General features: G+C 38.6%; 1 protein-coding gene across 4 annotated transcripts in view; it reads left to right on the forward strand.

The window, feature by feature from the left end:
- The window catches only part of ralylb (RALY RNA binding protein like b), a 123,138-nt gene that overhangs the window by 96,825 nt on the left and 11,618 nt on the right, over nucleotides 1–14,695 (forward strand). For all 4 annotated transcript variants that reach the window (XM_088072107.1, XM_088072105.1, XM_088072108.1 and 1 more), the window contains 3 exons: nucleotides 5,040–5,115; nucleotides 6,211–6,258; nucleotides 7,617–7,789. In XM_088072107.1, coding sequence (XP_087928233.1) covers nucleotides 5,040–5,115; nucleotides 6,211–6,258; nucleotides 7,617–7,789 — 297 coding nt within the window. The remainder of the gene's footprint in view (nucleotides 1–5,039; nucleotides 5,116–6,210; nucleotides 6,259–7,616; nucleotides 7,790–14,695) is intronic.

The following is a 14,695-nucleotide window of genomic DNA, read 5'->3' on the forward strand; positions in this document are numbered from 1 at the left end:
GCTACTCCGTGCCAGTGACACTGAGTTGTTGCAAACAGTAACACAATTAAAAGTTCTCATTATTTATGTTGACTTTTGTTTGAGAAGAACATGTTTGATCATCAAATATTTCCTTGTGGTGCTAAAATAATTATTGCCAACAGATCGGATATAAATCATGTTGACATATCTTTTACTTTTTACAAAACAAAAAAATCACCATACATTGTCCCGACTTTGTTTATTTAATTTAAACTTTAAACATGCGGATGAAAATGTACTTAATGGAAAATAGTTTGATTATTTAGTTTTTTAAGTGAGTAATTGCGCTTGCACCCCTTTTGGCCCTAATTTTATTTTGTGTTCAGTGTTAGGTCCTTTGCTGGATTAGTTTAGAATTCACAAGTACCTTTTTGAAAGTACAGAGAGTTAATTAAGAGCTTTTATTTTATAAATTGTCATATGGGACATGACTCATTTTCACCCAAAATGTCAATTACAACCCTCTGGTTCTCATCCCTTGACATCTCTTGTGTTTAGCAAAAAATGCCAAACATAAGCTGGTTTTAGCTTCTATCAAATATTGACTGTTTTTTGCTCTTTCACTTCACTGAAAATTGAATATCTTTGGATTTTGGACTGTTGTATGGAGAAAAAAAACAAGCAATTTCAACATGTCACATTGTTATCCGTAGAATTTTGTTGGGTATTTTTCTGATTTCTATATTTTTTTGTTGCTGAAATGTTTGACAATCATAAAACATTTCCCCAAATCCCAAAGTGACATATTCAGATCCCTCACTTTGTCCCACCACCAACATTCATGTAAAATTGTAGACAAGCTAACGGTGGATCGCAAATGTACAACAACATTTTTGTTGCCAACATTAGATCTCAAACAAAAGCCAGAGACTATATTGTATTAAGTTGCTTTGAGCGGTAAATTCACCACTTCTAAGCAGCAGAAAAAAGATAATTTTGTTTCAGAGCCTCACAGTGCCGTCAGTCCTCCTGCATGTCGGCAGCTTCTTCTACCAAAGAGTTGCGTGAAAGTCAAGAGCACTCACTCCACAGCAATTCTAAAAAAACCAAGACATAGCCTGAAGTACACTGCACTGCACTGATGATTTGAATCTTAAACTTTCAAGGGGCAGCACGACTAAATCCCCTTTTTGATCGAAGAGTTTATGAATCACCAATTCATTTTATCTCTTAACTGAACTTTTACAGTGCTGGTATTGATTGCTCCAGTGGACTCAACTCTTGAACCAGACTTATCCTGACAGTCTCAATCAAAGAGTGCCGAGTCTCTCCTCTGGCAGATGCGGTGCTTGCCTGGTTTAGGACAGAATAGCAAGGATTTGGCTCACCAGAGAACCATATAATAACCCTGTCTGCGGTTCAAAAAGAATATCTGGATTCAGGGTTTTTAAATTGCTCAAGGATTTAGATGCCAATTATATTTAGCTGGATTGATGAGGGCTAATTAACGGGTTGGTCTTTCTCTCAAAGTACACCTTCGGGTTAATGAGCAAAATCATAATTATCTCCAAAATCAGCATCACGCTCAAGCCCAGCATGCACACTCATGCCCAGACACACGGTTATATCAGCATCATGGTCAAACCCATCATGCACACTCATGCCCATACACACAGTTATACACTCATTTAGTCATGCAGCTCTTCGTAAAAAGTCTGTGTTTCAGCATGTCTAAGTAGGCAGTGTACAAACAGAGCAGGGTTTAATCCTATTTCTCGTGAGAGCAGCCACTGGGAGAAGGAGGCAAGAGTTTGCCTGAAGCTTATTTTCACCCCAGTGCAGTTCCACTCCCAGGGATTGGGGCGCTTTCACTTGTTTGGTATTTGGAGGGGTTGGGGGAGCAGGGCGGATGCATATATTATTTAAGCAAACGTGTAGTGCTGGAAGGACAAAATTATAGCAAGAAATTGCTACATGCATAAACACAATTTGTCAGAAGGTGGCTTTAAAGTGATCAGTTCACCTATGAGGTGTGTAGCCAAGGCTAGGTTTTGGTTTTGTCTCCCGAGGGCACCTTGCTGGCTGGTAGATTGTCCTCAGTCTATGAAATGGCCCTTTTGAGTACCTTGCTGCATGTGGAAAAACGTGTGTATCAAGGACAATATAAGAAAAGCAGATGATAGGAGTATTTTCTGCCTTTGGTCAGAAAAGTATTTTTGAAGCTATGTTTTTTTCAGAGTTTCCTGTGTTGTTTATTCATTTTTTTGTGAGAATAATGTTTGTATGGCTCTTACCTGACTTCAGAGAAGGAGGTGAATGCTACAAATGCTCGGTTAAGTGACATTCTCCTGCATTATTCTCTGCTTAAAGAGATACTTTGGTTATTTTCAACCAGCTTTGGATAGATACATAGATAGATAGATAGATAGATACATACATACATACATACACTGATACACTGATACACTGATACATAGATAGACTTCGTCGTCCACCCTGTCTTTGGCTTCGCTGAAACACAGCAGGGATATATAAAATTGTAGTTTTCCCTAATATAGTTATTCTTTGTTCATTGCCTAAATGCCATAGGGAATAAACGACTTCATATAAATGTTACGACTGGTTTTTGGGACCCTAAATTGTCCAGCGATTTCCTCAAATTTTGCTGAACTTACTGGTGGCTTATCTTGAGTGAGAAAAATAATGAATTTAATAGTGCTTGGAGAGATTTGTTTGCTTTCACCACCAATGCTGCCATACAAGCTCATTTATGCCTATTAGTAATTTTAACTAATTGGCCAATTTTGACTTAATAATCCATACTTTCTTTATTATAAGGCTAATTATAAGGCTATTATAAGTTTTTTGGCCAAAAATTCTCTTGATAGAACAGGTTGCCGCCCCCTGGTATGTACGTTAGTGGAAAAAAACAGGCCCATTTCTCGCCTTTAATGTCTTCAGAAACATATTTTAGTGCCCTGTTTGGCTGTAATAAGAAAGATTTTTGAAAGAAAGTAGGCTGAAAAAAATTCAGATCAACAGTAAAACCAAACAGTGCTGATTAAATATGAAACAAGATTCTGTTACTGAGTTGCTTGTTTCTCGCCTCAATGTTTTCAGAAACATATTTTAGTGCACTGTTTAGCTGAGCTTGTGTGTTACCAGCTGGCTGCCGTATTATTTCATGACTCAAAGCGGAAAAGCTTGCATTATGTTGGTCACCAGTGGGAGCATTTATTAGTCAGAGCAGTGCAGTCTGGTAGCAAACGCGTCCCTCTTTTCTCTCTGGTCATAAAGCATTAAATTAAAAAATATTCCCATCTTTCTACTGCATAGATATCCTAGTTTAATTTTAAGAAAAGGCATTTTTTCCAGAAGACAAATTTTAACTTTTTGGATATAGCCCCATGTCTGCATCCATAAAGTTCTGGACTGTTTTTTACGCCTTTTGAGTGTTTTTACTTTGGACAGGGTGCTTGTTTTGACCCACTGGCTTCTCTCCCGGAAGCCACTCAGACTGTTCACAAAAACACAAGGACCTTGCAACACCCTTGGCAATGCACAGATAGCGATTTGAAAAAAAATCTGCGTCACCGACTGGCTAGGTTACAAAACTGCACACCTGATGGTTACAGTTTTTTTCACACAAAGAATGAGGAGCCGGCTATAAATCAATGTTTCCTGAAATCCAGCTATAGTTACAGTTTTTCTTTGTTTGCTTATTCTTTTCCATTGTTTTTATGTGTTCAAGGATTCTCTCCTGCCTCTCAACAAGAATTTCATTTTGTAATCTTTCAAGTGCGCGGCAGCAAGGTCTCCGGTCTTGCCTCAGAAAATTGGCTGTGGCAGTGCACCTTAACATTAGCGAATGTGTCCCACAGTACTGCAGCTGTGTCTGCGGCTTATTTAAATGTTTCATGAAAAGTTCAGTTTTACAATGGAAATGGCACACAGCTTCCACAGAGCTTGAGTTGATATTTTACTCTCTTTCATTATGAAGCAGCACTTTTACAGTATGCTCCCCTGTGCTCTGGCGCTGCTTTGAGCTATAATGCAGTACCATCACCACCATCAGGAGCCGTCACTCTGTTTGAAGAAAGGAAGTTGTTTCACTTTCACTGACACAGTTCTCATCTTTAAATTAGGTTGCACTGCAGCGAAGGAAAAGCTGGAGTTGATATGGATTGAACTGAATCCTACAGTAGCCTCCCCCTCATACTACAGGGCAGAGGTTCTCAAACTTAATAAGCCAAGGTCCAAATCTGATTTCGAGTCAAGGCCAAAGGTCCATAATAATCGGCTATAAGCAAATTACTTTTATTAAACTTGCTTATAACTGTCAAGCAACGTACATGCAAGTTTAAGGCAGTCTGAGAAAAAATACGTTCGTACATTTAAATAGTGACATCATCACCATATTGGTGACAAAATGTTCGCTGATAGAAGATGCACAAATCTCGCTTTTTCGTGCCCACAGGACAGAATGTAAACGCCTGTTAGCCATTAATTAACTTGCTCACTTTGCTTCCTTAAATGTTTTCAAAACTCTTAAACTTGAATATTCATTCTTGACTCTTGTTGTACAATTCTTCACCCAGTGTCCACGAATTATATCGTGGTGGCTTTCAGCTGCATGTTGTGGCCATCATCAGTAAATGGAGCTTGCCCGATTTTTAATATTTATACATAAATAAATGATAACAACAATAAATACACAATTTAAACAATCGTACAATCGATCTATTTTAGCAATTTAAAGCTAAAGTAGGGAACCTTTTTTACTCCATTTTTACTCTATTTTTACTCTGTATTTTTTTACTCTATTGTCTGTGTTGTTTTAATAGGGTTTTTTTTGCTATTTTTGGATTGTACAGCACTTTGGTTTACCTTTTTTTGTTTTTGAACGTGCTTTATAAATTAATTTGGATTGAACAGTATAAAATGTCCATTTATTTATCAAATCATTAAAAGTCTATTTGCTGCTTGTAAATGCGAAATGAAGTGTTACCAGTTAATGTTTATTAATGTAAAGTGAATGACTGACAAGTGATTTGTCTGTGCGTTTGTGTTTTTTGCAGACATAAACATGGCGGGTGAGCCCAAGCCGTACAGGATTAAAGTGGGCTCCAAACGGCCGCTCTCAGCTGTGTATAGGTAAGATTTGCTCCCACTACAACTTACTCCTTCAAATCCAAAAGTGCAGCCACACGTTAATTATCTTCCACATGATCCTGCTGATGTAAATGTGGAGTAATTTTTTTGAATACGATGATTCCTATCATGCTCGTTTTTCCTTTTCTTTTGAACCCAGAATTTATAATTGACTTTTTAATGCTCTCCACATTTCTCAGCCCTGACTGGAGTTTGTTCTGCACGGTCCCGTAAAGCTCAAAGGAGAAGCTGTTGTATAAGCTTCATTAAGCATGACCCTGATTTTCAGGCCCATACACATCTCTTGGTCACAAACAGATCAAAGCAGCGCTTGTTTACTGCAGTCTAATATGACAGACGGGCAGACATGTTTTTTTATTTATTGGGACAGTTTTCTGTGTGCACTGATACTTTATCCATTGGCAGAGTTTATATTCCCACCGATTTAGCCCTTTTTGTTTTGTTGGTTTGTTGCATTGCACGTTATTTTACTAATTTATTAGTTTGTGCATTGTGTTATTATAAACCCTCATTTGCATTTTATAGCTGCAGCTGAAAACAGCCGGGATGTAATATGGTAATTATGGAACAGGAACAGGAGAGGCTAAAACCAACAATACACCACTATAAATTGAAATAGTAATACATTAATCCTAATTAAAATTCCTGTGAGAATAGCAACATTTCAAAACAGCTCCTTCTTCACTCCTCTTCTCTTTATTTTATTTCTCTCCCTGAATTATAAATTAGTTGCCTTCCTGAGCGTGAACCTAACATTGATTTTCCTCTCCAGGGTCTAAGGAAAAGATTTTTCTTTCACTCTCACAGTATTTCCCCCTCTGAAACTTTTCTTTTTCTTTGTTGATCTGTGGTCTTTGCATGCCAGCGTGGCTTAGGCTTGCTGCTTAACCTGCGGTGAGCTTCAGGCTTTAACTAGAGCGTGTCCGCTCGAGTCAAAACAGCTTGAGTTTGATCTGCTTACTTTTGACAGATCCAAAATGGCTGGTCTTAATACGACCCATCTCTTTCTTTATCTGTTTCTCCCTGTTTGTCTGCGCCCTCCTCTCCCCTCTGTCTCTCTGTTTGTTTCTCTTGTAGTGGTTTTGAATTTGAGTACGAGTACTACAGGGATGACTTCTACAGCAGGTATGTGTCATTCACATAATGTCAAATAATTTGGGATTTTACAAGTAAACAGTTGACCATTAGGTTAATCATGAAGCCCTTAGTTACTGTTGCTATGCCTCAAGTTTTCAGTTCTCACACTGTGCAGATTAACTACTCGACTCGACTTTTCTTTGTCTCTGAGAAATAAATTGGCTTCTTATTTTGAGATTACTGAATTCTTATCTTTTTTTTCCTAACCACCCCTTAGGATAAATAAGACGCAAAAGAATGAATCAGCCAGAGTTCTCTTGCTGTACTCATAGGCTTCTCAGAGGTTTTTAGGATTTTAGAATGTTTCCAGGATTTTAGGAACTTTCTTGGGTTTTAGGACATTTCTAGATTTTTTGGACATTAGGGGCTTAGCTAGAACGTCTGCTGTGGGATGCAGGGTATCCTCCACTCACACTTTTTTTTTTTTAAATAAACAAGCTCTGTTTTAATGCTGTTCTGTGCACATTGGCACCTTATGTATACTAAAAGTACAAAACAATTCCTATTGACAGGGGTCAAATTTGGCTTGTGGGCCACAAGTTGAGTATCAGTGCTCTAAGCTTTTTTAAAATTGCATCACTCTTACTTCAAAATGAGGAGAAATCCAAAGCTTGACAGAGCAACGCTATGATTGGACAATCACTGTTCAGGGGAGTGGTTTAGTTAACGATCAATAGGTCTTCCCTCTGGATTTGTCACAGTCCCTCATTAAAAGTCGTACCTTGTCAGATATAATTCAGTAACCTTCCCGCAGAGGCACCTTTAGATAGTCAACTTGTCAAAACGGCTGAACAGATCAAGCGTGCATCTCGAAACATGATGAAGGAACACTCGTTTCCTCTCTCATTTATCCGCCAGTGATCTGACTGCTTATCTGCCGAGACATTTTCTAAATGTCAAACTTGTTGAGAGCCGTGACAGACGTCTACTGTCACCGACAACAGTCAAAGCTGACACCGTCGTTTGACATTTAGCACCCTCTTCTTTTCATCTTCTTCTCTTTCAAAAGATATGTGAGAGGATTATTTGCATGCGTGCGATGGCCTGGATAGTCGTATAGAGAGAGGGACAGTGCTAGATTTCATGTCGCCTTTTTGTTTTATGTGTGTCGTTTGAGAGAGAGAACCCAAGAGAAATCCACAGAAAATCTATCTTGAAATACAATACTGGGAACAGATACAGTAATAGGCTTTGGGAAGAGGTGATGGCGAAATAGACAGAAAAACCTTTTAGCTCCAGTAGATGGACACTCTCTGAATGCTTTAGGGCCTCTTATAAAAGACAGTGACTTATAGAAAAAGGGTAAGAAGTGAAGTGTAATATTATAGCTTTTCTCTTTTCTCAAGGCTTTTTGACTACCATGGCAGAGTGGCCCCCCCACCGAGAGCCGTGATCCCCCTCAAACGCTCCAGGGTGATCACTCCCTCCTCCCGCCGCGGGAAGACCTTCCCCATGAAAACATCCTCCTCTTCCTCCTCTTCATCCTCCAGACCTCCCACGTCCTCCTCCGGGCTCAAACGTACGTACAATAAGGTGCTTTTTACTTATCTTGTGTTTACACTCGGCCACTCAGATTTTGCTTTATTTAATTTTTTATTTTACAAAAGAACACTGCCTAATTACGCTAATAGCATTCTGTCTTTTTTTTTTTTTTGAAAAGTGCTTAATGCAAATCTGAAAACCACGACTCTGACAGGAAGAGCGGTGGCATGATTCAGCTGTGCTACTTACACCACGCCACTATAAAAAGCTATTTAATTCACTCCAGCAGCTCAGAACAAGCCACACTGCAATGTAGAGCAAAACACTAAATCGCAAACACAAATATAATCCGAGCTTTGCGAGCGGCACCCATTCAGCAAACAGTGTTATTCCTGTCACCCAGGATCCATCTGGATCTCATCCGCTCCCTCTGATTAACTGGTGATGCTTTATAACGTCCTAAATGTAATTAATGTGAGATTGGGGCCATCTCTGTGGAGCTGTGGTCAGCTGTGTTTTCCTAAACGTTCGTCTCTATCCGTAGCCTGTGTAATTGGCTACAGTGTTTATTCCATTGTTGCCTGTCTAGGCCGGTGTTATCAGCGCAAGCAGCTTGGTGAGGTCTGTGAGGAGGACCCAGATGCAGATGGTTAAAAAAAAAAGAAACCCATCTCCCATCCTCTTTTTGGACAGAGTCAATGAATTCTCTCCTCTGTCTATGCAGTGCCGCTGTATGTTTGGGAGAGGAATTCGCCCCTGCCAGTACTGTGAAAAATCACCGTTTGTATTGACTTTGGCCTAGATAGATTGGACAGCGAAATAAGGTTGTCCCGACTGCAGGGCGGGTTTGTGCGGGCAGTTTTAAAACCACTCAGGCTGTACGAGTAATAATTCACTGGAGGGAGAAAAAGAGAAACAGCCGTCAGATGCAAGGATCATAAGGATGGATAGATTCATGTTTTATACATTATACCGTCAACAGTTACTATGTTTACATGTGCACTAAAACCCTAATATGAAATGAAGAAAATTGTCTGTCTGCATCCAATTTTCTCCTCGATGGGTTGCACAATCAATCCCAAAATTCACATGGGCATGGAGAATTGCCATAGGTAGAAATTGACAAAGCTTTTTCTGTCATCCACCCACTGTCTGTGCCTGTTTTGTATAAAAATGTTTCATAAATAACGTTGACTTGCTCCGTCTTTTGCCCATAAAGTCAATGAGTGAAAACACGCACGGTGCTACTCTGCCTGTGCATCCCACATTGTGACCGAATGTGAAATTGCAGCTTGAATGACAGAAATAAAGCGCTTAAAACCTAAACTGACAAGATCTGGTGTCAGAGCAAAAAACAAAAGCTCCTAATGGGCAATATTTGGGATTTACACCCAGTGCTAATTGGGAATGGCAACTCACTGTGGCTGCAATATTTTAAACTTATCTGCCGTCAAAAATGTCAAAAATGACCATTGACTTGTTTTGTAGACATGTTTTTTTTTCATAAGCAATGAATGTGTGGGATGTAATTAGTAACAATTGTGACATCACAAGTTTATCACTGGTTGGAAAATTTTCTTATTGGCCCTTATTCTAAACAAACCTAATTTTAAACATTGCGAAAGACTGAGATATCAACAGGTTTCTGGATGAGTGCAAATATTGCAAAATAGTTAAAGGAATGAAAGAGGGAGGCTGTGTTTGCATGGTCAAAAAAGTTCACCATTGATTAAAAAAAAACGTTGAAAAAAGTTTATTTTTATGCAAAGAAGCAAAATGGCTCCAGCTGTTCCACTTTTCCATATTTTGGTTTTCTCAATGACAGCTGCATGTAAACAGGACTATTCGTGAAATATTGATTTTCATTAGCCAATTTAATACTGCCTTTTTTGGAAAGAGCAAAAACTAGAATGTTTTGTGCATGTAAATGTAGTGAGTTTTGATTGTCAGTTGACTTTTGGCTTTTGACTCATTTTGTCTGCTAAGGAAACACTGATTGATGGCTCAGTCTTTAATCTGTGCTCTGTTCTGTTAAGTCTGATTTGTCACAGGCTGGATTGAAAATGGGGCATATTGATGTTAAATGTTGTATTTCTTACAACAGTCATGTTGAATATAGTGAGTATAGATTTAAATGTGTATAATCTCATATTTCCTTCCATTGTGTCTTTAAAATCTGGCTCACAGAATCCTCTTAAAGGGAAACTTTGGTATTTTTCAACCCAGACCCTATTTTCCCATATATTTGTGTCGAAGTGACTAATGGGAACAACACTTTCTGAAAGTGTTCCAGTATTAAGGGCTATAGTCTCAGCACCTACAAAATGGACTGCAATGTAATCACTCGGGGCATGTGCACACCTTCAATTTACGTTCACTAAAAGTGCTTGTTTTCACCACTGACAGGTTCAGATTGTTATTTTAAGTGCACAAAATCCTAATCCCCCCCTCATTTACATTTCAGCCTGTTTTGTTTCACTAAATACAGGGTCAGTTTAAAAAATATGGTTCCCTAATGTCACATGGACACAAAACCATGAGAAAATAGAGTCCAGGTTGAAAAATACCAAAGGTACTGTTTAAAGTTCATCTGTCCAAGCCGGTAACTTTTCAACAAGTCTTCAGAGTCTGAATTACATCAGCATCAGCAGCCCCAAAACTCTTTGTCCGCTTTAATCTTCACAGACCAGTGATTCAAGAGATCCTCACTATCCCCAGGATAAAAAAAAAAAAAAGTGGTTCATCACAACGTCCTAAAATTAGATCCATTACTCATTCCCTGAATCTTATCTTATAATGCTTATTAAATAACAATGGCATTTTCTCCCTCCTTTTTCCTTTTACTTGAGCTATTTAAAGATGCTGTGTTGATGTTGGATTAGGATGTGTACATTGTGTATCTGCAGCTTATGTGACTGATAGCACAAAAGGAAAAAGACCTGGAGGCGCCGATAAATTAAAAACTGTTCCACACTTTCTTATCATCAGTAAGCTGCCCACAGCGAGCTCAGATAATGTGGGAATAAGGGAAGTGAGTGTATATGTGTGTGTGCAGTCGTGGATGTTGGTTTTTGGAAGCAGGTGATACTGAGAGGGAGATAGAGACACTTCAGTGTGTTGCTCCATCGTGATATCATTGTATATCCACTGTTTTCGCCTTTATGCCCGTCCAGAAAGGTCGATTTTCTGCTTCAGGGTAGCTTTAGGGTTGAAGGCTGCTTTACAAAACAACATGAGAGTCAATCTTGTGATTTCCACACACATAATACCTTTGCGTAACCTTCAGTATGGCATTATATACCACTTTTTTTTCTTCCATATTTATCATCCTGCTTTAAAGTTAGTAATACCATGCAGCAGTGATACTCAGCCTGTGGAAATAATCTGACCCCCAACCATTTTCTAATTGACAATAAAAATAAAGTGATTAACATTGGACATTTTAATTGTATGTTTAGCACACATGAGGTGTCAGAGTGCATAAAACAGCATCAAAATAAAAATTGTTTATCAAAAGAAGTGCCAAAGGAGGATCCTAGATGAGCCCCTAATGCCCTAAAATCCTAAAATGTCCAAAAATCCTAAAATATCCTTACATACTAGAAACATCCTAAGATCCTAGAAATGTCCTATAATCCTAAAACATCCTAGAACCCTACATATGTCCTAAAATCCAAGAAATTTTCCAAAATCCTAGAAATGTCCTAAAATCCTAAAACATCCTACAATCCTGAAACATTCTAAAATCCTACAAATGTTTAAAATCTGCAGAACGTCCTTAATTCCTGGAAACGTCCTTGAATACTAGAAATGTGTTAAAATCCCACAAGTGTCCTAAAATCCTTGGAAAAAGTATGAGGCTGTTGTGACTGGCCCCTGGCCTTCTGTCATTTTTGCAAAAGTGGCCCCCAAGCAAAACAAGCTGAGTGTCCCTGCAGCACAATATGCATCGGATCTTACCTTTGCACTGTTGGTTTTCAGCACAAATTCTTGTGAGGGATGAAAATGTCATTTTTGGTTTACCGCAAGCTAATATGTCAGATATTTTTATCACGCACTGACATCTTCTCTATCCGCACATGTTAATGTTTTATGCATCGGTTTAGCTCATACATTTATAATAGTGCACAGACATAAGAGATGATCTGCATTGTGATGTGGTGTGGGTGTAAATATACATGAAAGAAGCTAACTTAAAGAGCCTCACGCAGACATGATACCAGCGCCGTAATGTTGTGATTCCGTGCGAGTATCCTGCCTCTGATTTTCCGGCTGCGGCTTTACAGGAACTCGTGGGTTTGTTTACCGAGCGCTCATCCGTCGTCTCTCCAGCCCTGACAGAATCTGATAGGTGTCAAAGAGAATTTTATGTTTTCTCCTCAACTTCTGGTGTCTGTTTTTCCTCCCTTCCTCTCAAAAGATGACACATTTCAGCTGCCGAGGGTTAAGGAATAAGATTATCTTATTACTTTTATGGTCTAAATTCTTTAATCTGCTCAGTTCAAGCTGCTAAAGAGTACACCCTCGTTTCAGCAAACCGTGAAACAGGCCAGATTGAATTAATGACGACGTCCTTCAGACGCATTTATTTTTTATTTTCAGCAGATGTTATTTGCATATGACACATGAAGGTTAGGACTCAAACTTTGCCATGATACGGTCACGCTTCATTTACCCGAAGCTCAGATATGTATTGTAGAGTGAACACTGAGAGTAAGACCCAAAGCGAAGGAGGAAGGGGAAAGCAATTATTCATGAGACAGTAAACAGAAGCTGTGGGAGGGCAAACTGTGCCCCCTGTTTCTCATACGGTAACATTAGTGAGGCAGTAATCAGGCAGAGTTGCAGAGAGTTTATGAAATTGAAAAAAAATGCAATCAAAACACATTAAAATAAATTAGTAATTTAGTTTAGTGTCCTCAACACAAGTGCAAGCATCAGAATTAGATTTTAGTCTTTCTTTAATTACCCTGGAATAAAAGACAAAAGGTCTGGTGTGCATCATAATACAATATATGCTGGTTATTCAAAAACTGCAAAATAACCTTTGTATGTACGTGAATATTTCAAAAAGTGAATGAGCTGCTTTTCCTCTGCAGTTTAATTATTTGAATATTTCGGGCAGGAATCGTGATGTTTTACGTTTAAATCTGCGGTTTGGATTTCAGTCTTGTTGAGTCTATCAGTAATGGTTTGTGTTATGGATCCCACAATATATTTCAATAATTTGTTGAAAAGAATTATGTAATTCAATACTACCGAACCATGTCCTTGGGCACTTGTTTCAAGTTAGTTGCACTGAGTTGTGTCTATTTTAAAACTCCTTGAAAATACAGCTGTAATCTCTCAGGCTGGAAAAAAAGACAAATATTTTAAAACTTAAGTCAATATTCCTGTGTATTTGTAAAGCATATTGTCCATGTTTGATTGTGTTTGTCAGTAGAATAATTCCACTTCTTTGTATGTACAGTTTATCTGCTGTGAAGTTAATAAAATACTCTAGATTAGATTATGCTACCAATGAATTAGATTAACGTTTGAGCACTGGCTCCATTACCCTGTAATTACTTACAAATGACATAGAGATACTTCTAAGAATTAATTGTTATATAGCAGTAACTTTCTACTGGGACCAGTATAATAAACTCAAACATATTTTCCTATTGTGCCTAAACAAATACTATCTGATTAAAGTAAGGAAAATGTCTTTTATATTTTTTTCATTTTCTGTTTTTGTTGATATAGCAACACTTAGGGGCGATTGTTCTGTCCATGAGAATATACAGATACAGATATATATTTTTGAAAGTTGATTATTTCCCCAGTCTGTTTTTTAAAAAATCCTGTCCACATGACCTTCGTTTCATATCTCCGTCCACACGAGAACACAGAAATGACTTCTAAATGTTTGGTGTTAGCTTTCTTCAGCAGTCTGTCCTCATCACAATGAAAGCAAGTGTACAGGCTAACACCTGCCGGAGATCTCATCACCATTTACCCCCTTTGCTATAATTACGAAGTAGCTCACTTCTCATCGCCAACAATCCCACTCTCGACAATGTCCCACCACATGCTGTCCCATCCCACCATTGTTTCTGGTGGTCTTTAAACGGTGGACTCTGAGGTGACTGGACGCAGAAGACGGTGTCGTTTGGCCATGAAGGGGCGGAGCAATACGAAATTTAAGTATGAAGTAGTCAAGATACCAAGCACTGCTCGCAAAATGTAAACAAACAGGCAAACAGGTAGTCCGCCTCTGCCGTTGTTTCTAGCAAATCTGATACGCAAAGCAACAATAGGCGTGCACAAATTTACGAGATGTTTTCCAAACGCTCCGTTTTACATGTCCACACAGATCCAAAGTATCCAGATTTTTAAAAATCTGCACTTTTGAAGGTGTTTTCAGAAATATACATTTTGGTGACATAAAATGAGAGGCCGTAACGTAGGGGAAATATCTGTATAGCCGGGGCAGTAAAGTAACTGGTGAATGCTTTTATCGGGAATAGTAGGAAATGATCGTTTTGCATTAACAGTAACTCGGTAACTAATACAGCTCCTGTCTGACTGTAGTATCATGAATGGTGAACAGTTAGGTTGATATCAGCTTGATGAAAAAGAGAAGCTCAGAAGCACAATCAAATAAATAAGGGAAAATCCTCATGGATTATAACTTTAGGATACTTTTTAAAGACTTTTATCTAACCCAACAGTAACAATATGCACTCAGCCAAGCAGATACTATATTTGAGTATAAACAAACTCCACACTTTATATAAGCACCTCATGCCAACTGAAAGATAACAGTTAGTTGAGATATTGGCATTATTGAGCAAAACTCAAGCAGCACTGCACAGCATGGTGGGCGTAAACTGTGCAATAATCTTCAAATTGAAAGCAGCAGGTCCACATTTTCAGCAGAGTAACTTTGCAGTTGGCCAGA

Source organism: Plectropomus leopardus, chromosome 21, assembly GCF_026936395.1.
Source record: "Plectropomus leopardus strain MGB_pleo_1.0 chromosome 21, ASM2693639v1, whole genome shotgun sequence".
NCBI lineage: Eukaryota > Metazoa > Chordata > Actinopteri > Perciformes > Serranidae > Plectropomus > Plectropomus leopardus.